Genomic DNA, 25006 nt, shown 5'->3' with positions numbered 1-25006 from the left:
ACATTGCTGTGCCTCTGAACTCCCAAACACAGCTATCTTTCGTAGTTTATTTTCCTCCAGTCACTTGGTGAGAAATCTCTCACTTTTCCCTGCTGTATTTCTTCTCTCTGGCCTTATGCCGGTGAGTAGTGTGTAGCCACTTCAGATGAGAGGCATCTGCTGTTGGCCAATTGCCAAAAGGAATCTTTCAGGATAGTAATTTAGGGGCACAGATATTACTGAAGCAGAAATAAAACCCTAAAAGTGGTGAGGAGAATTATGCAGCACAGAAAATTAAAAAATGCAAATGCTGGAATATATGATATAAAAGCAAAATGTTGGAAACACTCAGCAAGTCAGGCAGCATCTGTGAAAGAAATACAGAGTTAAAAATTACAAGTCAAAGACCCTTCGATATTTAGCACTGTCCACAGATGCAGGCCTGCTGAGTGTATCCAACCTTTCCTGTTTGTACAGTGTAGGAGGAGTCAATTTGACCCATGGGACACCCGCTGGCTCCGAAAGAAGAGTTCTGTTGATCCCATTCCTCTAAGCTTTTCCTTTTTGTAAGTTGCTGCTGAATAGGTAGTGCACTGCAGAACACAACATCTTTGTGTATGAAGAAAATCTTTCTCTCTGGTTCTATTAGCCAGAACTTGGAAGGAAGCAGCATTGGAAAGATGATCAAACCTGAAAGTGCCAGCAGAAATAGTGTTCAAAGCTGCCACTTGTGTATGTAATGCCTTCTTCCTTCCAACACTGGTCTGCCACCCAATTATTGGCAATTCATCAAATTCTCAAAAGCTTGAAGATTTGATGAATAACCACCTGAGCCTTCGGGGAGCTTATGTTTCTGAACTATTGAGCTAAATGGGTAGGAAGCTCCCATATTTAATTTCCAAGTCAGTGCTGAGTCAACTAATGACATCAAGGATCGTGTTTGGTTGCAATTGGTGCAGGAAAACACGACAATTCTTGATGCTGAACTGCTGTCTGCCTGTGTGTGTGGCCTTTTAAGCAGCAGGTAAAACTGGTGGCATCAAATTAGGGGATCACAGTGGTTTCAGATGAGGCAATATGTAAGGATGTGCCACCAATAAAGGATCAATTAGGTCAAAAACCATAGTCTGATTGGTAATTGCAGCTGTGACTTCTCCCCATTTTCTACTTGTGGAGCAAGTGGCTGTTTTCCCTCATCCATTCTCAAATGGCCCAAGTTAGATTTCATTTATCTGAGGAAGATTAAAACCCTGGACTTCCTTATTTAGATGCTGAATGGAGCTCAGTTTCTGACATCAACAGTTAAAGCAAATGTGCCATTGAGCAGAGAGGCATCTTTCTGTTGAAGAGTATTTGCTGTGTTCCATTAAGGCCTCCAGGATTTGAGCCACATCATGGGGTTGGCCAAGGACGTATTATCAGGTAAGCCTATTTACTGTTAGTTGTGCTTTGCATTAGTGGACATCAGGTGCTTGAGGTGTGCTAATGTGGGACTGTACTAACCAATGTGGTTATTTGAGGTCAATATATGCTGTAGACCTCATGGTCTGTGATAAACCTTCATTAAAATAGAAAGTGAGAAAATAAGATCACTTTTATCATAAAGAAAACTTACTAATTTATTTTATCAAAAGCTGACAGTGTTAACTCCTATGAGATTGTAGCAATTTAAGCATTTACACTTTAAAGAAAGAACTAAAAAAAATTCTGGAAGATGTTAGTTATGAAAGATTGGCTGAGCTGGTTTGTCTTCTTAGAAGAAAGGATACTGAAAGGAGATTTACCAGTGTGTATAAAATTGGGAAGCCCACATCAGTTTCAAAGAACAGACCACAATGCATGAACAGTGATGTCAACGATCATGAGCCAAGGTTTTCCAGTGGTTGGGAGCAGGATTAAGGGGGATTTGGGGAAAGAAGTTTCACCCATAGAACGATTGTAGTCTGGATCTCGGTATTCGGAGTGTGGTAAGGATGGAAACCCTCTACACACTTAAAAAGTACTTGGGAAAAGAGTTTGAAGTGTGAAAACTTACAAGGCTATGGATCGAGAATCAGGAAATGCAATGAGCTCTTTTAGTATCAGCCTGGGTACAGTGAATTCGATGCCCTTCTGTGCAGTAAATTCCTATGATTATAATGTCTTTTAAAGAATCTGCTTTTCCATTATTCCCCTGACTTAATTCAATAGGCATCCAGTCTTGAAGGCATTATCTATGACTAACCATCAACTGTGAACATTAAAAACTATAATTACAAATTGCAGTTATTCTGAGTGAAGATAATCTTATAACAGTTGGTGCAAACACGAGAGAAATTTCAAATGTTTAAAAATAGATATTCATTTCTTTGCTAGCTGTATCTGGAATCTAAATGGGAGTTTTGTATTAATGGGTACAGAGATAAAAATCAGTTGGTGTTGACAGCAGTGCTCGGTGCAGTGAGATCCAAAAAACATTTCTCAATCAGATCCAAAAATTAAAATGTGTCATGTTTCTCTTTCTTTAAAAGCTATGAATAAACCAATTAGAGCACAGTGTAACTCATCCACTTAGACCAGATATTGTAATCTGCGCTGTATTAAGAAGCTGTGGTTGGACTTCAAGTGGTGGTCACTGCACCTTAAATATTTCCTCTGTAGGGACTAAAGAATAATGCGTTCAATTATTTAGCCCAGCCTGTATAGACCAGGATTGTATTTCTTTGAGTATTGAAGATTAAAGTGTGATTTAATGGAGGAGTTATAAAGTCTTAGAGCTATATAGCACGGAAAGAGGCCCTTCAGCCCAATTCATCCATACCGACCAAGTTGTCTACTTGAGCTAGTCCCATTTGCCTGCATCCTTCTAAACCTTTCCTAGCAGTGTACTTGTCGAAATGTCTCTTTAAATATTGTAACTGTAGTTTGGAGAATTATTGTAACTGGAGTTTAAGAGAATTAAAGAAGTGATAGCCTGGAGAGAATGATTAGAGGAAGAAAGAAATCCTGTTGACTCTGTGCTGGTTCTATGTATGACCAACCCAGCTAGTTCCATTCCCACCTTCTTGTATCTATGCAAATTCTTTCCTTTTAGATACTTATCCAGCTCCCTTTTGAACACTTCAATTGAATCTACCTCCACTGATATCTCTGTCCTAAAATTTAAAAATAGAAAATGCTGGAAAAACTCAGCAGGTCAGGTAGCATCTGTGGAAGAGAAGCAGTTAACATTTCAGGCCGAAGACTCTTCAAAACTGAGAGAGAAAGCAAGTTAGTCTACGTGGCAGAGAAGGTGGGGAGGGTAATGGGTGGAACAAAGGCGACGTTTGTAATACGGTGAAATGACGTAGCCATTGAATAGACAGTTCTCCTTTGTGTATTGTGTTGCTGATGTGACCACTGTATTGGTGCTGCCTCTAGCATTCATGCCAAACTTTGAAAATCTCATCATGTTGCAGTCAGTTTCCACCCTGCTCTCACCATCACTTGGTCCACCTCTGACTCTGTCCTTCCTGCATCTCTCCATCTCCATCTCGGGATAGGCTAGCCCCCTACACCCACTACAAGCCACAAACTTCCACAGCTGCTTTGATTATACTTCCTCCCACTATGTTTTGTGTAAGGAATCCATTCCATTCTCAGTTGCTCCGTGTCCATTGTACTTGCTCCAATGATGAGACATTCCATGCAGGTGCCTCTGAGATGTCTTCCTTCATGAGCCATGACTTCCCCTCCTTCTATTTCCTGCACCTCTGCTCCCACCTCTTCTCCTGGACAGAGCAAGAACAGAGTTCCCTGTGTCCGACAGGTCATCTTTCACAATATCTGCCAGCTCCAACGAGATTCCATCACCAAGCGCACATTCCCCTCCCCTCTTGTCCCCTTTCAGCATTTTGAAGGGATCGTTCCCTTCATGATTCCCTGGTCCTCTCTTCTGTCCCCACCTACTGCTCTCCATCTTATGACACTTTCCCATGCAACTGCAGGAGGTGCAACGCCTATCCTCCCTTCCCACCATCCAGGGACCCAGATTTTCCAGCGATTCACTTGCACTACTTTGGCTGTATTTGGTATTCATCATGTAACCTCAATAATGGAGAAACTAAATGCAGATTAGGTGATCGCTTTGTAGATCACCTGTGCTCAGTCCACAGGAGTGACTCTGAGCTTTCTGTTTGCCTGCCACTTTAATTCACCATCTCACTGCCACTCTGACCTCTTGGTCTGTGACCTCCTGCAACAAGCCCCAGTGTAAACTTGAGGAACAATACTTTTTGTTTTCTGGAGACACAAGAGACTGCAGATGCTGAAGTCCAGAGCAACAAACAATTTTGTGGAGGAACTCAGCAGGTTGAGCAGCAATTGTGGAGGGGGGGGGGGGGGAAAGGAATTGTTAACGTTTTGTGTTGAAACCCTGCGTCAGAACTCAATACTTTTGTTCGTTGCAGCCTACAGGCCTCAATATTGACTTCTCTTAACTGCAATAACTGCTCTTTCTGTGGATCAGGACTGACCATTTGTGCTTGCCACTCCCTCCTTTTATATTTTCATTTGTATATTTGGGCCTGCTCAGCACATTCCAGTTGGCCAGACTGCACAACATCACCCAGACTTCACTACAATAGCAATACATAGACAACAGAGTTTAACCGTCCATTCAATGACTCCATCATTTTCCCCTCTGTTCCTATGCATTGCCCTCCCCCCCCACCTTCTCTGTCACTTAGACCAATTTGCATTCTCCTTCTCAGTTCTGATAGTGTATTTGACCTGAAACATAAATAGTTCCTCTTCCACAGATTCTGCCTTACTTGCTGTGTTTCTGTGTTTATTTCAGATTTCCAGTATCTGCAGGTTTTTTTTTCATTCTTTTTATATCTCTGTCCTGGATGGTTTCGAGCTGCTTGGGAGTGAGAGTGACTACCTTTGACTGAGGCAGCGTTTAACCAAGCAGAGCATCAAGCCCTGGTAAAACTGAAATCACCGGTATCGGGGGGAAATCATAGAACATTAGCAACCTTGGCATTGGAACGATATTGGTGTTCCTTCATCGTCGGTGGGTCCTAAATGCTGGAGCTCACTCCCCAATAGCACTGTGGAAGTATCTTCAAGAAGGAAACTCACCACCACCTTCTCAAGCGTAATTTCCTATGGGCAATTGGGCAATAAATGCTGGTCTTGCCAGCAATGTCCTTGTTCTGTAAAAGTGCATAAATAGAATGAAAGGTGACCTTATCTGTGTGCTAATGTCCACCTATAATCTGTCCATTCCTTCCATTTTTTTGGAATACCTTTATCTGATCCCCTTGCAACCATCCTGTTCCAAGGAGAGCAATGCACAGCTTCTCTAAACTATACACATATTAAGACCCTTATCCCTGGAATCATCTTGGAACAAAGCCTGCAGTGTCAGAGTAATACAGCATTGTAAACAGGCTGTTGGACCAAACTTGAGGGGGCATAATTTTAAGGTGATTGGAGGAAGGTATAAGGGGGAAGTCAGAGGTAGGTTTTTTACACAGAGAGTGGTGGGTGCGTGGAATGTACTGCCTGCAGAAGTTGTGGGGGCAGGTACATTAGGGACATTTAAGAGACTCTTAGATAGGCATGTAAATGATAGAGAAACAGAGGCTATGTGGGAGGGAAGGGTTAGATAGATCTCAGAGAAGGATAAAATGTCGGCACAACATCGTGAGCTGATGGGCCTGTACTGTGCTGTAATGTTCTGTTTGTCCATTCCCATCTACACTAATCTCATTTGGCCCATGTTCCTCTAAACCTTTCCTATCCATGTACCTGTCCAAGTGTCTTTTATTCTACCTGCCTCAACCGCTTCCTCTAGTAGCTCATTCCACATACACACCACCCTCTGGGTGAAGAAGTTGCCACTTGGGTCTCTCCAGAGGGCATAGGTTTAAATGAGAAGGGTCTTTCTATGCCCCTCTCTTGGTATCTTTTTGACAAGGTATTACACCGGGTCCTGTCTGCCCTCTCATATCTGCATTAATTATCCTGTGCAGTTATTTCAAAGAATAACAGGAAACTCCAGTCCTAGCCAATATTTATCCCTCTGCCAACTCCTAATAACAGATCATATTGCTGCTTCTCATTAGCTGTAAAGCAGGAAGAACAATTGTGTGTGGGGGTGAGGGGGAGAAAAGGAAGTGGATCATGTAATAATGGGCACTGAGTAGCCAAGTGGGATGATTGCGGTTCCGCTTTTGAGGTCAGGCTTGCATCAAAACCATGATCAGTCTCTGTACAAAGGGAGTGTGAAAATATCACCAGACAGTAAGATATGTGCTCCATCCACTTCTCAGTGCTTTCAACAACACCATTAAATTTTAATCTTTCCAAGTGCCTTTCATTAATTTTGTAACAAAGGGTAGCACTGTTATTTTCTTGTTTCTTTTTAGTGGTTAAGCCAGAGATGAGCTTTGACTAATCTATTACTGCCAATTGTTGAAACATTAGCAACATGCACAAAGCTTTTCCCCAAAGGCACCTTCAAATCTATTCCACATTTTACAGTTTCTGTCTCTGCAAAGTCACAGGACAGAGTCAGATCTGGTCCTGATCTTTCCACCATATAGAACATAGAACAATACAGCACAATACAGGCCCTTTGGCCCACAATGTTTTGCCGACCTTTAAACCTCGCCTAAGACTATCTAACCCCTTCTTCCCATGTATCCCTCTATTTTAAATTCCTCCATATGCTTATCTAGTAATCTCTTGAATTTGACCAATGTACCTGCCTCCACCACCGCCCCAGGCAGTGCATTCCATGCACCAACCACTCTCTGGGTAAAAAACCTTCCTCTGATATCTCCCTTGAACTTCCCAACCATTGCTTTAAAGCCATGCCCTCTTGTACTGAGCACTGGTGCCCTGGGAAAGAGGCACTGGCTGTCCACTCTATCTATTCCTCTTAATATTTTGTATACCTCTATCATGTCTCCTCTCATCCTCCTTCTCTCCAAAGAGTAAAGCCCTAGCTCCCTTAGTCTCTCCTCTGAATGCATACTCTCCAAACCAGGCAGCATCCCAGTAAATCTCCTCTGCACCCTTTCCAATGCTTCCACATCCTATAATGAGGTGACCAGAACTGGACACAGTACTCCAAGTGTGGTCTAACCAGAGTCTTATAGAGTATCTTGCCAGTTCCAGCACGTATAGATGAATGTTTTCTGTATCCTCAATCAAGTGGTCATTCCTTGTGTGAGAGTCTAGACTTGGAATGTTCACCCTCTTGTTTTTCTGAGGGAGTGAATCCCAGTCAAGCTCAACTATTCCTTCTGTTTCAATTTAACTATTTAAATTGGGATGAAAGGGGCATTGGGTAAATTTTCATTATCCAGGGAGGAGCTATCTTCTGGAGTACGTAAACTGATGGTGCAGTTTGTGCTGAGTTTCTGCTTTCGAAAGGGGGTTGAACAGGTTCTTGGTGGACATCAATCGCATGGTACAGAGGCCAGGTACCTTAACAGATAACTCCTGTGTGATTTCTTAGACTGGCTTCAGTAACCTGAAGTGGTTGTGGGGTGAAGGTAGGGGATTTTCCTGACTACTTCCCTTTTATTTCCTTGTTAATAACTGATGGAGAGAAACAATTTCTGCTGATTGAGAATACAGTAAGACTGAAAACTAGAACTAGAACCAGGCCTATCAGGATTGAAAACAGGAAAGAATTGTAGAGTATAATATTGAACATTAATTTCCAGTGATAAGTTGTTGTACATTTCTTACTGGTCTTATCTGAAATTCTATTTGAACTCAAAACCAGGAAAGTCCAAAGCTCCTGTGTATCTGTCAGTCATTCTGTTGTCCTTGAGTGGTCTTCTATTGTGTCCATAAAATTTGAACTGTTTGTTGCTTAAATTAAAAAGCAAGTAAGTTCTTTCAAGACCAATTAAATTCTGTAACCTCTTTATTTCTGTTTTGTCACCTCTTTAAATTCATCTGTTGTGTACTCTTCCTATCCAATGAATCAGCCCACCCTCCCCTATGCATCACCACGTCCTTCTGTCACTCTCTCCAGCCTCTTGTGTATCCCCTCCTCTTTATTGAGATTTTGATAAGCAAGCCTACTGCCCACTCCTCCAACACACTCCAGAATGCCCTCCCTAAAATATCCCACTTTTCCATCAAAGCCAGATCTTTAACCTGATGTCCTGCACCTCTTAAATGCTCCATCTTTGGCTCAAGTCTCTTCCAAGAGAACAAGCTGCACTACATAAATAAATGTGATGGCGGTCAGGGAATTGTGTCAGCTAGTTTTTTTAAAAAAAAAAAGTCCTACATTTCTGTAGCTCCTTTCACAATCTCAGGATATCACAACGTGTATTATAGCCAATAAGTGTAATATAACCAGCTATACAAACCACAAGATTCCCACATTTTATTCCTGATTACTACCAAGTTAGTTTACAGGACAAAGTTGAAGGCGAGGCAGTTGATTTGAATCCTTGTTAAAAAGGATATTATCTGAATTTAAGGAGGAGGCCTTTCAAACCTTCTCCATTATTCACCAAGATCAAGGCTAGTTCTAACTTAGCACCAATTTCCCCTGCAAAATCCCCCTATCCTTTGATTTCCTTAATTTACAGAAATCGATCTATCGATCTCTGTTTTTGAACAGGCTCAAGCCTTCACAGCCCTGTGTGGTAGAGAATTCCAAAGATTCACCAGCTTCCAAGTGAAGAAATTTCTCCACATCTCAGTCCTAAATGGATTACCCTTTCTTCTGAGTCTGTGATTCCTTGGTTCCAGACTCCTCAACCAGGGATAATAATCTCCCTTCGTTCACCCTCGAGTTCTGTAAGAAGTTTGTGAATTTCAATGGGATTAGCACATTCTTCTAAACTCTAGAGTATATCGCCTACTCTACTCAATCTCCACTAGTACGAAAAAACCTGCCTTCCTAGGAAAGCAGTCTAGTCAATTTTTGCTGCAGCCCCTCAACGGCAAGTATATTTTCCTTTAGACAAGGAGACCAGAACGGTAGGCAGTACTCCAGGTGTGGTTTCACTAAGCCCTATATAATACGGTAAGACATCTTTATTCTTGTACTCAATTCTCTTGTAATAAAGGCCATTTACTATTTGCCGCCTTACATGCTGCTGCACCCGAGTGTTTGCTTGCAGGGACCACGTCCCTTTTGAATCCCAACATTTTCCCAGTCTCTCACCATTTAAAAACACTTTGTGGATGACCTCACATTTTTCCCATTATATGCCATCTGCCACGTCTCCTCCAGTCTAAGCCTGAAGCCCCTTAATATCCTTGACATCCACAACTGTGCCCAGTTTTGGACATTTGGAAAGTATGACACGTGGGAGTAATTCAGCCAGGATTCCCACTCTAGGTCACCATCCATCCACCCAAATGGAAGGAATGGGCATCAAATGATTAGCTTCGGCTACGATGCCCTCATTGTTGAATAGCCAGCTCTCAGCTCCTTGGAGGAGATACATTGGGAGAGAATAGGAAGAATAAACGAACTAACAAGACTGTTTAAATTAATCAAAAAGCTTGCGATTTTTTTATTTAAAAGAGACTTAATAATATTCTCCACAATCTTTTGTTGCGATATAAATTTTTTTTAAACAGAATTCAGACCTTATAAATGAAGCATTTCAAGTTATGAATGCAAGGTTGTGTGTACTGCATATAGTTCACATGCAGGGCGCAAATATCAGACCATATCTCTGTCCCCATAATTAAAGCCTTTAGTCTCTTGTAGAGTTGGCATCTTAAATCACGTTGTCCTCTGACAATGGGGAGACAATGCAGCAGGTCAGTACAGGGGAGTCTTGCTGGCAATAAGTCCTTGTATTTGGCCCCACACCCTCCCCATCTTTAAATGCACTGTATTTTTGTCCTTTAGGTCAGTGTTGTCTCTGGAGAATTAGTGAGCCCAGTGTTGTGTGAATTGTATACATAATTCAAATGGTCTTTCTGTTTCAGTCCATTAAATTAAGTATCATTTAAAGGAGACAATGTTATTCCTTCTCCCAGTGATACAGCTGTCAACTATTGAATCTTGCTGAACAGAGATGATGCTTTTTACTTTTAAGAATCATCTTTGATTGTTTGTATTTTTCACAGTTCCCCCATTTTCCGGGAGTTTGAAAGTCACAGGTGACCTTTGCTGAAAATTGGCCGTTCTTCATTTGTCACCTCTCCACCCCCAACCCCATCTGCCCTGCAGGGTGGCAGTGGATTGGAGGCATCACTCAGTAGCCTGACACCTTGTTCACCCACTTCCACACCTGTGTGAACTCCACTGAATGGGGACTGTACAAGCTCTGTTCTCTCTAGCTTGAGTACACTGTGTTCTGTTAACTTGGCAAGATGTGGTATCAACCCTCTATGCACCTCAGTCCCCACCCATTCACTCACTAACAAATCCCATTGGGCTCACAAGAAGATCCAAACATTTTGCTTCCAAAGATGCAATTTCTACAATCTGCAAGTCGAGACGTTGTGAAATAGAATCTGCTTTTGTATTAGGGAGCTCTTTCCACAGGACAACCAGTTGCAAAGAATCATGATTCACTTTACACCAACTTATATGAACAGTTCATGGGAGGAGGTTTGAAGGAAAACAGGGTGGCCAAACAGAAATTAGAATAGAAGTTCTGAGTGGTGAATAACTGGCAGCAAACACAATTGAGCCCATTGGTGATGCGGCCTAAACTGAACTTCTATCAGTCATTAAATTGTGTTTGTTCCTTTTCCCAACTGTCAATTATTTAACTGCTAATTTTCAGTGCACTACAATGTGACTGATTCCTTGGGACAGTGGGTGTCTTGGCAAAATAAGATCATTGGAGCAACAGAAGTAAGCAGTGTGGGAATTGGGATAGTCTCCACTTGCCACATACAGGGACGGGCAGCAAGGTTGGCATCGTGGCTTGAGTGTTTCTTGAACTGAGTTGGGAGTCAATCACTTCTCTTGTGCTCTCTCTCTCTCTCGCTCTTTCTCCCCCCCCCCCCGCCCCCCCCAAAAGGAATATTATAGGGAAGAAAGGTGACTAAAATGGACATATTATAATGTTAGCTTTTAATTCTCAGCTGCTGTGGTAAGTTGTCATCCTTGGAATATTAGTCCAGATTGCTGTGTTACTCAGCCAGTAACTTAACCACCCTGCTGCAATATCCCAGCATTACTTGGTGATTTCATTTGTCAATTTCACTGTTATTACAATTCCATCATCAGACAGGCAGTAAATGGGAGAAGGACTAGACAGATTTTGTTAAAAATGATTGTGGGGAGCAACACTTATTGATCCGTGACTTAATAGCCAAATGGTGAGGATTTGACAGCTTAGGCAAAAGACCTGACTGTCCAACCGTAAAGCAAACCCCTACCCACCTGAATGAAGAAACTTCTGCAAGGCAAAATTGGATTCTGTTCAATAACAAAAACCTCAATAGTACCAATACATTCTTTCCCATCTACTGAATACATCTTGGTTCTTCTATTAACAGAGGGTTAAAACCATTGCAAGTCAGTATTCTAGAGGCAATGAACTCAAGTGAATTAATAAAAAAAAAATGTTCCAAACTGCCTTGCAGCCAATACAGTTTTCTTGTGATCGCTTTTTCAACTCAAGAGCTGTCAAAGTACTCTGAAGATTGGCTGCTCCACAATTGGGTTTGTGAAGATCACTTAAAATTTGTGAATTATTTCTCTTTTGTGTCTTCAATCTCAATTTTAAAGACAGCTATTGTTTTTTCTCCTACACATCACCTGCTTCTCCATAACCCAAATACCTTACTTCTAAGAACAGATAATTTGAAAATTTTAAATGAAAACATTCTGGTAATGCCCAAAATATCCTTTTGGCAAAATCTCTCCTTCACTCCCATTTTCTTTGTTTCTGTCATACATTTCCACTGTCAAATGACTAACTCTCCCTCTGCAGCAGATGTAAATCCTTGGGTTTATACAGTTGGGATCTGGTAGTAATGTTCACAACTTATGTGAGACTTCCTGTACTGACTATTGTTTGGGGACATTATGGATTGACCCCCTTTTGAAGTAGCAGATAAGGGCTGTAGCAGAAGCTTGATAAGTGCTTGTCATTTGATATTGCCAGCAGCAACTGTTAGGCTTGGGTGTTGCCATCAGGAGATGTGGGCTGGATAGGCACATTGAGCCCATGGATGTAGTTGGACTTATTTCACTAGACATACATTCATTGATGTGGTAGGTCACTGTGTCCATTTAAAGATCGATCTCACACACTGCTGTGGAACTCCTCCCAGTAATCTCTTCCAATGATGTTCAGCACTTCATGACATATTACAAATAAAAAAAATGTACATACAAAATAAAAAAGTCATGGGTTCATCATAACATTTTGCACCTACTCAGTACTTGAGTGAGTGCTAATGGCAAGACGTTCTCCACCACATCCAGATGTGGGATCTGGACCGCTGACCTTCCTCTTTCCCAGGTCACTTGAGGAATTCCCCACTGCTGATCCTTGGCTTTTGACAAGAGTAAGTCCTGATAAACAGAGTGCTGCTCTGGGCAGGGTGAAGACTACGACTCTGGTAGTCTGTTTGCTGTTGGCTCTGTGGACTCCAGGAGCCTGTACTTTTCATCCAGTGCGAGATCGTTACCTTGGATCTGGATGACTGGCTTTGTTGGATAGACACAGAGATGGTCTTGGTTTTTCTTGTTGCAGAGGTTAACTCTGTGTCCCAGCTCCGGGCTGGCATCAGGAGACACAGGTGGACTTGGTGGCTTAAGGTTGACAGGGTCTAGTCCTTTCTGAGTGAGGCAGGTATCCTCCGATAAAGTAGAGAGCAGCTGCTGCACTGCTCTGCTAGGCTCGTTCTGCGCCATGGGCTCCATGTTGTCCTGTTGCTGAGTCTTGGGCCTTTCGAGCAGGTAGCTTTCGGAGGAGATCTCCCTGGTTGTGCTGCAGTCTGTGGAAGAGCCCAAGGTTTGGCTGCTGACGCTCTGAGCTTGTGTGGTGCTGCTGTCTATGGATCTGGAGGCACTCCCCGAGGTGTCGCTCACCGAAACTGCTGACACGCTCCAGCTGTGTGGCACCTCCACGCTCAGCAAATCGGATGAAGCGTTGTGAAGCGTGCTGGGGAGGTGGACGTCAATGGCAGCTGTGGTGATGACATGGGAGCCACCTTCTGGAACTGCCATCTCTGAGGAAATTAAACAGGGTTATCGTCACAAAATAACATCTCTAAGTGTTGCATCTCGCGGTGGAAAGGTGGTTAAATTACAGGACGACCAGCAGGAATTTTGGACCAGTGACTGAGTAGGGAGATTCAACATATTAGATGAAATCTTTATTGATACAAGAGACTAGCCTCGGGAAACTAACGGATTGTTCAAAAACCCATCTGCTTCACCAACGCCCTTTTCGGAAGGAAATGTTCCCAAGGTCCAGGTGCAGGGTTTTGACCCGACTTGTTGACAATTCCTGCCCCCCTCCTCCAAAATTGCTGCTCAACCTGCTGAGTTCCTCCAGCAGATTATTTGTTGTTTAATGTTCCTATCTGCACAAGCCCATCTGTTCACATTCCATCAGGTACACCATTTGTAATTTGAAGCCAGATGCTAACTCCTGGGTTGGTCCTCCACATAACCTCAGATCCAACATCGAGGTTCAGGGGCAATGAGGAATGGACAACAAGTCCTGTTACTGTCAGAGACACACGCGTCCTGTGAGTAAATCAGGTGGTTTGCTGTGCAACACCACCGTTCTGTCCCCATTGACTACACCACACAAACCAGCCAGAACTTAAACATGGCCCAACCAGCTGTTGAGTGGAGCCGATGAGGAATGAGCCCCCAGTGAGGAATTGGCATCTGGCCCCAATTACAATGGGGCACCTGACAGAGCACAAACAAGTAGGAAGATAAGAAACCAGAGTTGAGGAAGGCATGCGGTCACTCGAGATTACTCCGTCATTCAGCAAGATCATTGCTGATCTGACTTCTCTCTCCACTGTCATGCTTGTGACTTTCTCCTGAAATTAAGGGGCTTCTACTCAGCTGACTGTGTCAGGAGAAGCAAGGCAGGAATCGTTTCCAGAGATGCTCTGCGGTGCAAAAGATTGGGAGGAAAATATAGAGAGAGGGGTTGGACCAGACTCAAGGAAGAAGCAATGCCATCTTAAGTTCGCAACCTGAATCCAGAAGCAGCAATGTATACAATGTTGGACTAGAGCATTCTACCTCCGTTTTCATCCAGTTCAAATTCTGGAAGGTATAGGTTCAATGGGCCTTACTTCACTTTAGTAGTCAGTGTTTCTCAAGTTCCTGGAGACACCAGGTGTGTAGGGTTTTGATCTGAAACATTGAACCCTTTCTCTCTCTCTCTCTCTCTCTCTCTCTCTCTCTCTCTCTCTCTCTGGCTCCATTTATCTTTCACCTGGCACTTTCTCCCACCTCCACCCCTGCTCCGTTCCCCTACCTGGCACAACCTGCCTGTCATCTTGCACCCCTCAGTCCACCGATCACTTCCAGACTCCTTTCTCTTTATATGGGCCACCTCGCCTCTCAGTCCTGATGCAGGGCTTTGACCTGAAATGTTAACGATTCCTTTCCTCCCCCAGATGCTGCTCGACCTGCTGAGTTCCTCCAGCAAGTTGTTTGTTTCTCCAGTTCCTACCTGTTGAGATCTACCTGATCGTTTCCAACGCCCCAGACCTAATGCAAAGACAATGCAGTTTCCTAAGTTTGTGTAGCAGGGAGAATCCCACCATAGGAAAACTTCACTTCCAAAGCCCAAGGATATCCCAAACTGCCCGCAGCCAATGAAGGACTCTTGTACTCACTGCTTCAATGTAGGAAATGCAGCAACTAACTTCAGCACAGCAAGTGCCCCCAGTGATTTGGTGTGCTGGTTGAGGGATGAATAATGGGTCAGATTTTGCCAGAAGCTACCAACAAGAGGGCCAGGAAGTTTGGGAATGGGAAGTGTGAACCTAGTCGGAGTGCAAAATCCAAACTACACACTAGCAAGAACGCCCTTGAATTTCTTTGAAAAGCTGTCCTGCGATTGTGTTCTACCTGACAGGCTAGACAGAGTTTCTTCTAAAAGATGGAACCTCTTGCAGTACAATATTCCCTTTGTGTTGCTCAGGAATATTATCCTGGACTTTCGTATCCAAGTCTTTGAAGCTATAGAGTTCTGCCTCAGGTACCTGACGGTTTCTACTGACTTGTGTAATTCTGGGGGAGATTGCCTTCGGTAAGTAACCAAAGGATTCAAATAGAATACAGTAATGATGTTGGGAGTGATGGGGGGGGGGGGCAAAGAAAAATGGTAATCCAATCAAGCAACTTGAATGCTTTATATATAGAATAATGGTAGACTTGATTACGTAGCAGTAATCTAATTAAGGGATTCAGGCATAGTCAGAATCTGTGAGCAAAAGGTCTATAATTGTCATCTGAGGACAGAGATTACGTTACAGCGCTGAATTAGCCACCTTAGCTATTGTTCATTTCCCGGAGTTGGTGGTTGTTTGGGTTTAGCTGACAAATAAAAAGGAAGATGAATTGATAACTGTTCAGGGTGTAGAGGTATTAACAGAACTGCTTGATAATTTTTGTTTTGAAGGGAGGAGTGTTTCTGAATTGAAGCTTACTAGTGGCATGGAATCGAAGATTAAATAATCGGGCATGGATTCTGGCTAGTATAGGCTCGATGGGCCAGATGGCCTGCCCACGCTTTGGTAGCCGGTCTTTCTCAAGTTCCTTCTTGTCGTGATCTTTCTCGTATGCCAGGCTCATTTTATAGGGAACTCTCATTCAAGCTGGGGACACATTCTAAATTAGGCACCACTATTGTGTGTCCGAATTCATAGATGATGAGCTACAACTATGGAAGTTCGATAGATTAATGGAGCAATAGTCTTTAGTTAATTGCTGAGGATATTTCTGCACCCTCTGTTATCAGCATGGTGTCAGTAAATGCTCAGTTGCAACTGAAACATTGCTCTTGAGGAAATTAAACTACTTAAGAAATTAATGAAGAGAAAGTGCTGGAGAAATTAAGGAGATCAAAAGCTGATGAATCCCCTAAATCCCTCCGCTTGCAAACCAGGGTTCTAAAAGAGGTGGCTGCTGAGAGAGGGCATGCATTAACTATGGCCTTCGAAATATATGGCCTACGGCAGACTGGAAAGAGGTAAATGTAACATTAGTCATGGAGTAATACAGCGCGGAGGCAGGTCCCTCGGCCCAACTTGTCCACGCTGACCAAGTTACCCAGCTGAGCTAGTCCCACGTCCACGGTTGGCCCACTTTTCCTATTCATGTTCCCCATCAAATGTCCTTTCAATGTTGTAATCGTACATGCCTCTTCCTCTGGCAGCTCGCTCCCTATACACACCACCCTCTGTGGCCCCTTGAATCTCTCTCTCAAATCTTTCCCCTCTCAATTTATGCCCTCTAGTTTTGGACTCTGGGGGGGGAAGGACTGTGGTTATTCACTATCTATGCCCCTCATGATTCTACATAGCTCTATAAGGTCACCCCTCAGCCTCTCGCACTCCAAGGAAAAAGTCCCAGCCTCTCCTTATAACTCAAACCCTCCAGTCCTGGTAACATCGTCAAATCTTTGCATCCTTTTCCAGTTTAATGATATCCTTCCTGTAGCAGGGTGGCCAGAACTGCACGCAGCATTCCAAAGGTGGCCTTACCAATGTCTTGTACAGCTGCAACATGATGTCCCAACTCCTGTACTCAATATCCTGACCAATGAAGGCAAGTGTGCCAAACGCCTTCTTCACCACCCTGTCTAACTGAGTTGTGTTTTCAAGGAACTATGTACCTACACCCCAAGGTCTCTGTTCTACAACGCTCCCCAGGGCCCTACCATTTACTGTGTTAGTGTTCAAGAAAGAAAGGGGGTGGGGAAATCAGAAACTATTAATCAGTTCAGCTAATGCCTGTTGTCATTGCAAGTCCTGGAATACATTAAGGAAGTAGTAACTGGGCACTTAGAAATTCATCATATGATTAGTCAATCAATGTGGTTTTTCATTGGTTCCAAGCATGTCTTATGAGGATAGGTTGAGTGAGCTAGGGCTTTTCTCTTTGGAGAGGAGGATGATGAGAGGTGACAATAGAGGTGTACAAGATGATAAGAGGCATAGATTGAGTGGACAGTCAGAGACTTTTTCCCAGAGCGACAATGGCTAACACGAGGGGATAGAATTTTAAGGTGATTGGAGGGAAGGTATAAGGGGGATGTCAGAAGTAGGTTTTTTTTTTACACAGAATGGTGGGTGTGTGGAATGCACTGCTGGCAGAGGTTGTGGGGGCAGATACATTAGGGACATTTAAGAGGCTCTTAGACACATGAATGATAGGGGACTATGTGGGAGGGGAGGGTTAGATAGATCTTAGAGCAGGATAAAATGTCGGCACAACATTGTGGGTCAAAGGGCCTGTACGGTGCTGTAATGTTCTATGTTCAAGCATTAGGGACTCACTGAAGCTCAGGGCAGACACCACAAAGGCTCTGTGGGGAGGGACCACAGTTTCAGGTCCTCCCACACTGAGGGGATGGGCCCTGTGTAACAGCCTCTCATATACTTCATGGGTGCATTGTTTAAAGAGGAACTGAAAGTGAAATTGGAGCTTTGTAAGGGAATGTGTTAATTTGATGGCACAATGAATGTGAAGAAAGAGGTGTACTGATTGTGCTGTATTTTCCTTGGATACTTTTTGTATAAGAACATAGAACAGCACAGGAACAGGCCCTTTGGCCCACATCGTTGTGCCAAACTAATTTAAATGCCAACTAAACTAGTCCCTTCTGCCTCTACGATGTCCAGATCCCTTCATTCTCTGCATATCTGTGTACCGATCTAAGAGCCTCTTAAACACATCTATTGTATCTGCCTCCACCACCACCCAGGGCAGCACATTCCAGGCACCCACAACTCTGTAGAAAAAAAACCTGCCCTGCACATCTCCTTTGAACTTACCCCTCTTGCCTTAAATGCATGCCCTCTAGTATTAGACATTTCAAGCCTGGGAAAAAGGTGTACATGAAGTACGTAGAAACATAGAAAACCTGCAGCAAAATTCAGGCCCTTTGGCCCACAAAGCTGTGCTGAACATGTCCCTACTTTAAAAATTACTAGGCTTACCCATAGCCCTCTATTTTACTAAGCTCCATGTACCTATCCAAAAGTCTCTTAAAAGACCCTATTGTATCCGCCTCCACCACCGTTGCCGGCAGCCCATTCCACACACTCACCACTCTCTGAGTAAGAAAACTTACCCCTGACATCTCCTCTGTACCTACTCCCCAGCACCTTAAACCTGTGTCCCCTTGTGGCAACCATTTCAGCCCTGGGGAAAAGCCTCTGACTATCCACACGATCAATGCCTCTTATCATCTTATACACCTCTGTCAGGTCCCCCCTCATCCTCCGTCGCTCCAAGGAGAAAAGGCCGAGTTCACTCAACCTGTTTTCATAAGGCATGCTCCCCAATCCAGGTAGCATCCTTGTAAATCTCTTCTGCACCTTTTCTATGGCTTCCACATCCTTCCTGTAGTGAGGCGACCAGAACTGAGCACAGTACTCCAAGTGGGGTCTGACCAGGGCCCTATATAGCTGCAACATTACCTCTTGGCTCCTAAGTTCAATTCCACGATTGATGAAGGACAATACACCGTATACCTTTTTTAAGGTTTTTTTTAAAGATATTTTTTAAGAAAAGAAAGGAAATCATGGTTGACAATATAAGAGAGTGTTTTGAGGATTTAAGCAACAGGGTAGTTAGGGAGATCTGGCAGATGTAGGAAATCTGGATTTCCAAAAGGCACAATGCAAAAGGTTGTTGGGGGTAAGGTGTTAGTGTGGACAGAAGATTCTTAAAGGATAGAAAACAATAGGAATAAACGTGTCCTTTTCAGGTTGGTGGCACCACGGGGATCAGTCACTGATGATCAATGGTCTAATCCTGGGTCCCATTGATAAACTAGACCTGCTAATCAATTGTCAACAGAGTCCTGGCGTGCTGCAGACCTGCCCACTTTGGGGCAGACTTTGTTTTCAGGCATGTTGTTCTAGATCCACCCCCGCCTCAAAGAAAACTCACCTTTCCTCCCTCAGGTAACTCCATCAATCAGGTAATACAAGAAGCACTTTGGAAGTGCAACATAAATGAAGCAAGAACCCCAAAAATATTGAAGGCCAACGACAGACCAGCTGGTCCATCAAGCCTATCCCTCACCATGACATCTGGATGAAACCACTCCTCCACATGTTCAGGGAGAGGTTAAGAGAACATGAAGGACTTATTTCCCCCTATTGAGAGGTCAGAACCAGTGCCCAGAAGTTTAAGGTATTGCTAATATTAGCAGTGAAGTGGGGGATTTTCCCCTCTCCCCTCAGGAGTGGCAGAGTTCTGGAACTCACTGCTCGATAAAATGGAGGAAACAGAAATCCCTCACTGCTTTTTAAAAAGTGTCTGATGAGCACTTGAAGTGTTCTAATCTGAGGCTGTGGACCAAATTCTGGGAAGTGGGATTAAGTTGGAGCTAGGATGGACAATATGGGCAGAATGGCCTCTTCTTCAATGCTGCCAATTGCTTTGACTCCATGTGAGAGGCAAATAACTCCCAGAAGAAAGCACACAAGGAGAATAATGTCTGAAAATTCCTCCTATAAATGTCTCGTCGTCGAGGATGATGGTCTTCATTCCGTTGATCTAGTTATGGGCTCTCAAGTGGCTTATGAGTCCAATCTTGGCTCTGAAAGTTTTCCGCCTTCAGGACAGGTGGTTCCAGACGGTGGATCGGGCTTTGGGTGTTGCTGCCTCTTCTTCCATTTTCTTCTCTTTTTCTCTAATTCTGCACATCTGTCGGCTTCGAAGGTTGCTGTTCCTTCTCGGATGATGGTCTGCCGGAGTTTCCTGTCCTTGGCATTGGTTTCCCAATTGGTACATTTCTTCATGTTGGCTTTCAAGACATCTTTGAATCTCTTCTGTTGTCCGCCTCTTTTATGTTTGCCTACTTTAAGCTGGGAGTAGAAGATTTGTTGTGGCAGACGTTCGTCTTTCATCCGAACAACATGACCGCTCCATCATAGTTGGTTCATGATGATGAAGGCTTCAATGCTTGTTTTTGCTTCATTTAGCACACTGACATTGGTTCTTCTATCTTCCCAGCTGATATTTAAGATATTTTGAAGACAGTGTTGATGTCTACACATTTATATATGTACATGTCTGCATGTCAACCTGTTTTCATAAGACATGCTCTCTAATCCAGGTTGAGTGAACTTGACCGTTTCACCTTGGAGCGACGGAGTATAGGTGACCTGATAGAGGTGTATAAGATGATAAGAGGCACTGATCGTGTGGATAGTTAGAGGCTTTTTCCCGGGGCTGAAATGGTGGCCACAAGAGGACACAGGTTTAAGGTGCTGGGGAGTAAGTACAGAGGAGATGTCAGGGGAAGTTTTTTTACTCAGAGAGTAGCGAGTGTGTGGAATGGGCTGCCGGTAACGGTGGTGGAGGCAGATACGATAGGGTCTTTTAAAAGACTTTTGGATAGGTACTTGGAGCTTATTAAAATAGAGGGCTATGGGTAAGCCTAGTAATTGCTAAGGTAGGGACATGTTCGGCACAACTTTGTGGGCCAAAGTGCCTGTATGTGCTGTAGGTTATCTATGTTTCTATGTATCGATTACATGTGTGTGCCTATATAATCTGGGCACAATATTGGATGAGCATTTGTTCCTAATTCAATCAAAATCTTGTTCCCTTCATGAGCAATGACCACCAACGTGTGGGTCTGTTAGCAAAGCATCACATGGGAAAGGCACAGACCTACTAATAGGACTATGGTCACAAAGCCCCTTGATTATTGGCGGATTAGTAGGTCAGTTTGTTATGGCGAGACCCTGGGATTTCAGCCTCCAGTGATGGTCCCTCAGTCATAAGCCACTGATCATGAACGTGCAAAAATGCTGGAGTTTGTGGACCAGTCTGTACAGAAGGAACTGCCTCATCCTGAACTGGTTGCTCGACCCAGAGGTCTAGACTTACCTAAATTTAATAGAATCAAAATCTACAGCAGAGGAAGCAGTGATTATTCTGACTGTCACTATGCTGATGCAAGATTAATCCCACCGTTTGCCTCTGGGTCTGGAGCCCTTCGCCTCCTTCTCCCCTTTTCCTCCCCCCTCCCTCCCCTACCCCCACCTCCTCTCCCTCCCTTCCCTACCCCTTCACCTTTCCCCTCCCTTCCACTCTCCCTCCCCTTTCCCTTCCTTCCCCTTTCCCCTCCCTCCCCTCTCCCTCCCTTTTCCCCTGCCCTTTCCCTTCCCCTTCCCCTCCTCCTTTCCCTTTCCTTCCCCTCCCCCTTCCCCTCCCTCTCCCTTCCCTCGCTTCTCCCCTCTTGTTCCAGGGCTAAGGTGTGTTAGTTAGAAAAGGGTTTAGTGTCTTTATCTGGACCAGTTAGACTAAGTTTTCTGATGCACAGTTGTTGGTGAGGGTTAGGGAGGCAGGTGACACCCTCTACTCACCACTGCTTGGCTCACTATAGTACTGGCTGATGTAATTGTTCATGTCGTCCCTTGTGGCTGCTTCTGGAAAATAAGATGTGACAGGTGAAACACATTGAGCAGCTCTCACTTTAACAGGGCAGGGAATCACCATCATCGAGTCTATTCTGGTAAACAGTTCTTTCAGCTCCTGCCTGTCATTATCAGGATCATTCAACACCAACCCTGCCATCTGATCCACAACTCACCGACACTCAAACCTTCCTGCTGCTCCCTCAGGTTACCATTGTGTCCCAAGTTCTCTTCCTAAATCACACCATTGGCTACATCTTTAAGGTACATCATTGGTTTAAACATGTTGGAATATGCTGATGTAATCCTGAGGGGCACCAATAGTTTCTCTCCAACTCCAGAGGGCATCTAACGATTGAAGCCAGACCTTTCAGAAGTGAAGTTAGGATCTCCACACCGAACCCAGATTTGGGCCTCTCTTCCACCAATGACCATTGACACAGGGCCAGTCGTTAACTTAACTCAGCAAAAGATAGACTTGTGTTAACCAATGAATTATTAAGAGAAATGGAGTTGTTTTCACAGATCAGCCATAACACTGAAATGCTCTCCGTTATCAATGTCTACACCACTGATAACAATGGGCATTAGGAAGATCAATCAGTAACCAAAGGACACTGGTGATAAGTTTGTTTGTAAAAGGACCCGAGGGGAACCGTTAAATATTTTTATGCAGCTGCTTGTTATGATCTGGAAGCTGATTCAAAGGGAATTTTCAGAGAACTGAAGAAATATTTGAAACGGTAAAGAAAGTGGCAGTGTTATGGGGAGTGAGCTAATTGGATATTGTTTTGAAATGGCAGCATGGGCAAGATGGGCCAAATGACCTACTTTGCTGTTGCATGATTCCACCTTCTTGGAGATGGTGGCCGGAGAGGACAAGGAGGGTCGATTGCTGGCCCCTGGCATCACAAACCCCTGACCCCAGGTTCACCAACACTGGTGTCACCAATGACCAACCCTGTACTGGGAAGGGACTGAGCTCTTCTTCACCATAAAATTAGGTGTTGTTGATAGTGAAGAAGGTTATTGAAGATTACAGGGGGAATCTTGATCAGTTAGGGAAGTGGGCTGAGGAGTGGCAGATGGATTTCAATACGGTTAAGTGTGAGGTGATGCATTTTGGAAAGTCAAACCAGTGTAGGACTTGTACAATGAATGGTAGGGGACAAGGGAGTATAATGGAACAGGGGACCTAGGAGTACAAGTGCATAGTTCGTTGAAAGTGGTGTCACAGGTAGACAGGTGGTGAAAAAGGTGTTTAGCACACCGGCCTTCAGCAGTCAGGGCATTGAGTATAGGAGTTGGGACATTAAAGTCGTTGGTGAGGCTGCACATGGAGTACTGTGTACAGTTTTGGTCACCCTGTTGTAGGAAGGATGTGGTTAAACTGGAAAGAGTGCAGAGAAGATTTGAGGATGTTGCCAGGACTAGAGGGTCTGAGCTACAGGGAGATGTCGGCCAAGCTAGGTCTTTATTCCTTGGAGCGTCGGAGAATGAGGGGTGATCTTGTAGAGGTTTATGAAATCATGAAGAACATAAATAAGGTGGATGGTAGCAGTCTCTTCCCCAGGGTGGGGGGGCATAGGTTTAGGGTGAGAGGGGAAGGATTTAAAAGGGACCCGAGGGGCAACTTTTTCATGCAGAGGGTGGTGAGTATATGGAACGAGCTGCCAGAGGAAGTGGGTGAGACAGGTACAACAGTATCATTTAAGAAGCACTTGGAGAGACACATGGAGGGGCGGGGCTTGATATGGGCCAAATGCAGGAAATTGGGACTAGGTGGGTGGGCACAGTGGTCAGCATGGACTGGTTGGGCCAAAGGGCCTGTATCCGTGCTGTATGATCCTATGACCAAGCTCAGGATTTGAGTGCCCCTAGACTAGGGGAGGACAGGGAGGCGGGTGAGGAGGAATCTTTGGGAAGTATGATGAGGTGTTGGAAGTAGTTCAGTGAGGCTTGATTCCAACAATGTGCAGAACAGGGAGAAGCAAAGATGGGGTTAGAGGGAGTGCGTAGGCATCAGTAAACTAGAAGGAAGTGAGAATGACACAGACAGATAATTTGAAGGCCAGAGATAAAAGCAGGGCCCGATCCGGTGAACTATTTCATTTACTTGTAGTCTATAGAGCCGGCCTTAGTTTAAAATTACAGTCAATACTTAAATCAGACAGCAAAAGACAATTTGTGCCTCCTCGTAGCCATATAAATATGCAAACAATCCTGCAATATTCAGAAGTAAGGACAGGAGTCAGCCCCAGATCCAGTGAGACTAATTGGAAGTGAATGTAACATTCATGGAAGTAATTGTGAGCACCCCCCCTCTTCTGTCACATGGATAATTTATACTGAAAAGCTTATTCTTGTACCTTTATCGAGATGTTATATTTTTCATCTTGCCTGGGTTCTGAGAACTACCGCAAAATGAATTGAGGAATCAGCGCTGAACACTTCCTGACCTATAACTGTGTGAATGGAATTCAATTTCTGTTGAAATGTTTCATCTAAAATCTGAAGTCCCTGAGCTACTCACCAATGCAACTCAAGTACAGTGTTACTAGCAATGATCTCAAGGCAAAATGCGAATGGGGGTGTGGAGTATTATAGAGCTATACAGCACAGAAATAAGGCCCTTCAGCCCAACTTGTCCACACCGACCAAGTTGCTAGAGCCACTTGCCTGTGTTTGACTCATATCCCTCTAAAGCTTTCCAATTGATGTACCTGGCCAGATGTCTCTTAACTGTTGTAATTGTACCTGGTTCTACCACACCCACTGACAGCTCATTCCATTAAAACACCACCCACTGTGTGGAAAAAATTGCCCCTCAGGTCTCTCTCAAATCTTTCCCCCGTTACTTTAAACCCACGCCCTGAAACTGGAAAATTACCTGACCTCATGAGGACATCGCTCAAGGGATTCTTTGTCCTAATAAATGTTAAAATGAGGGAATACCCAATAATTTCAGAACAACATATTGGGTAAAAAAACAAAGACAAATTATATCGTATACAAGAATGAAAGGACTATCAAAGGAAGTACTCGTATCATTTTCAGAATTCCATGCAAGGAACGATTAGGAACTGTGGCTCAGTGCTCAAGCCAGGAGGTTGTTAGTTCAAATCCCACTCCAGATAATAAAGGACAAAAATCTAGGCTGATCCCAGAGCAGCACTGAGGGAGTGTTGGACTGCCTCAGATGGAGGTAAAACATCTCATGCACTATTACAAAGAGTAGGAGAGGTCTCCCCAGTGTGCTGGTTTATGTAGACACAGATTAGCCAATTGTCACATTGCTGTTTGTGGAATCTTTCCACGCTTCCAGTCCCAACATAGCACGCCCACAGCTCCTAACCCGTACATCTTTGGAATGTGGGAGGAAACTGGAGCACCCGAAGGAAACCCATGCAGACACGGGGAGAACGTACAAACTCCTTACAGACACTGGCTGGAATTG

At 44.0% G+C, this 25006-nt stretch overlaps 1 protein-coding gene across 3 annotated transcripts in view; it reads right to left on the bottom strand.

The window, feature by feature from the left end:
- Positions 1–11222: 11222 nt before the first annotated feature.
- Positions 11223–25006, bottom strand: part of tmem266 (transmembrane protein 266) — a 153073-nt gene continuing 139289 nt past the window's right edge. For all 3 annotated transcript variants that reach the window (XM_052042769.1, XM_052042772.1, XM_052042770.1), the window contains exons 10-11: positions 21499–21561; positions 11223–13137 (exon numbers count right to left, since the gene is read on the bottom strand). In XM_052042769.1, coding sequence (XP_051898729.1) covers positions 12515–13137; positions 21499–21561 — 686 coding nt within the window. In that variant the 3' untranslated portion in view covers positions 11223–12514. The remainder of the gene's footprint in view (positions 13138–21498; positions 21562–25006) is intronic.

Source organism: Pristis pectinata, chromosome 32 (assembly GCF_009764475.1).
Source record: "Pristis pectinata isolate sPriPec2 chromosome 32, sPriPec2.1.pri, whole genome shotgun sequence".
Lineage (NCBI taxonomy): Eukaryota > Metazoa > Chordata > Chondrichthyes > Rhinopristiformes > Pristidae > Pristis > Pristis pectinata.
The sequence above is the reverse complement of the archived record's forward strand: the minus strand, read 5'-3'. Positions and strand labels throughout refer to the sequence as shown.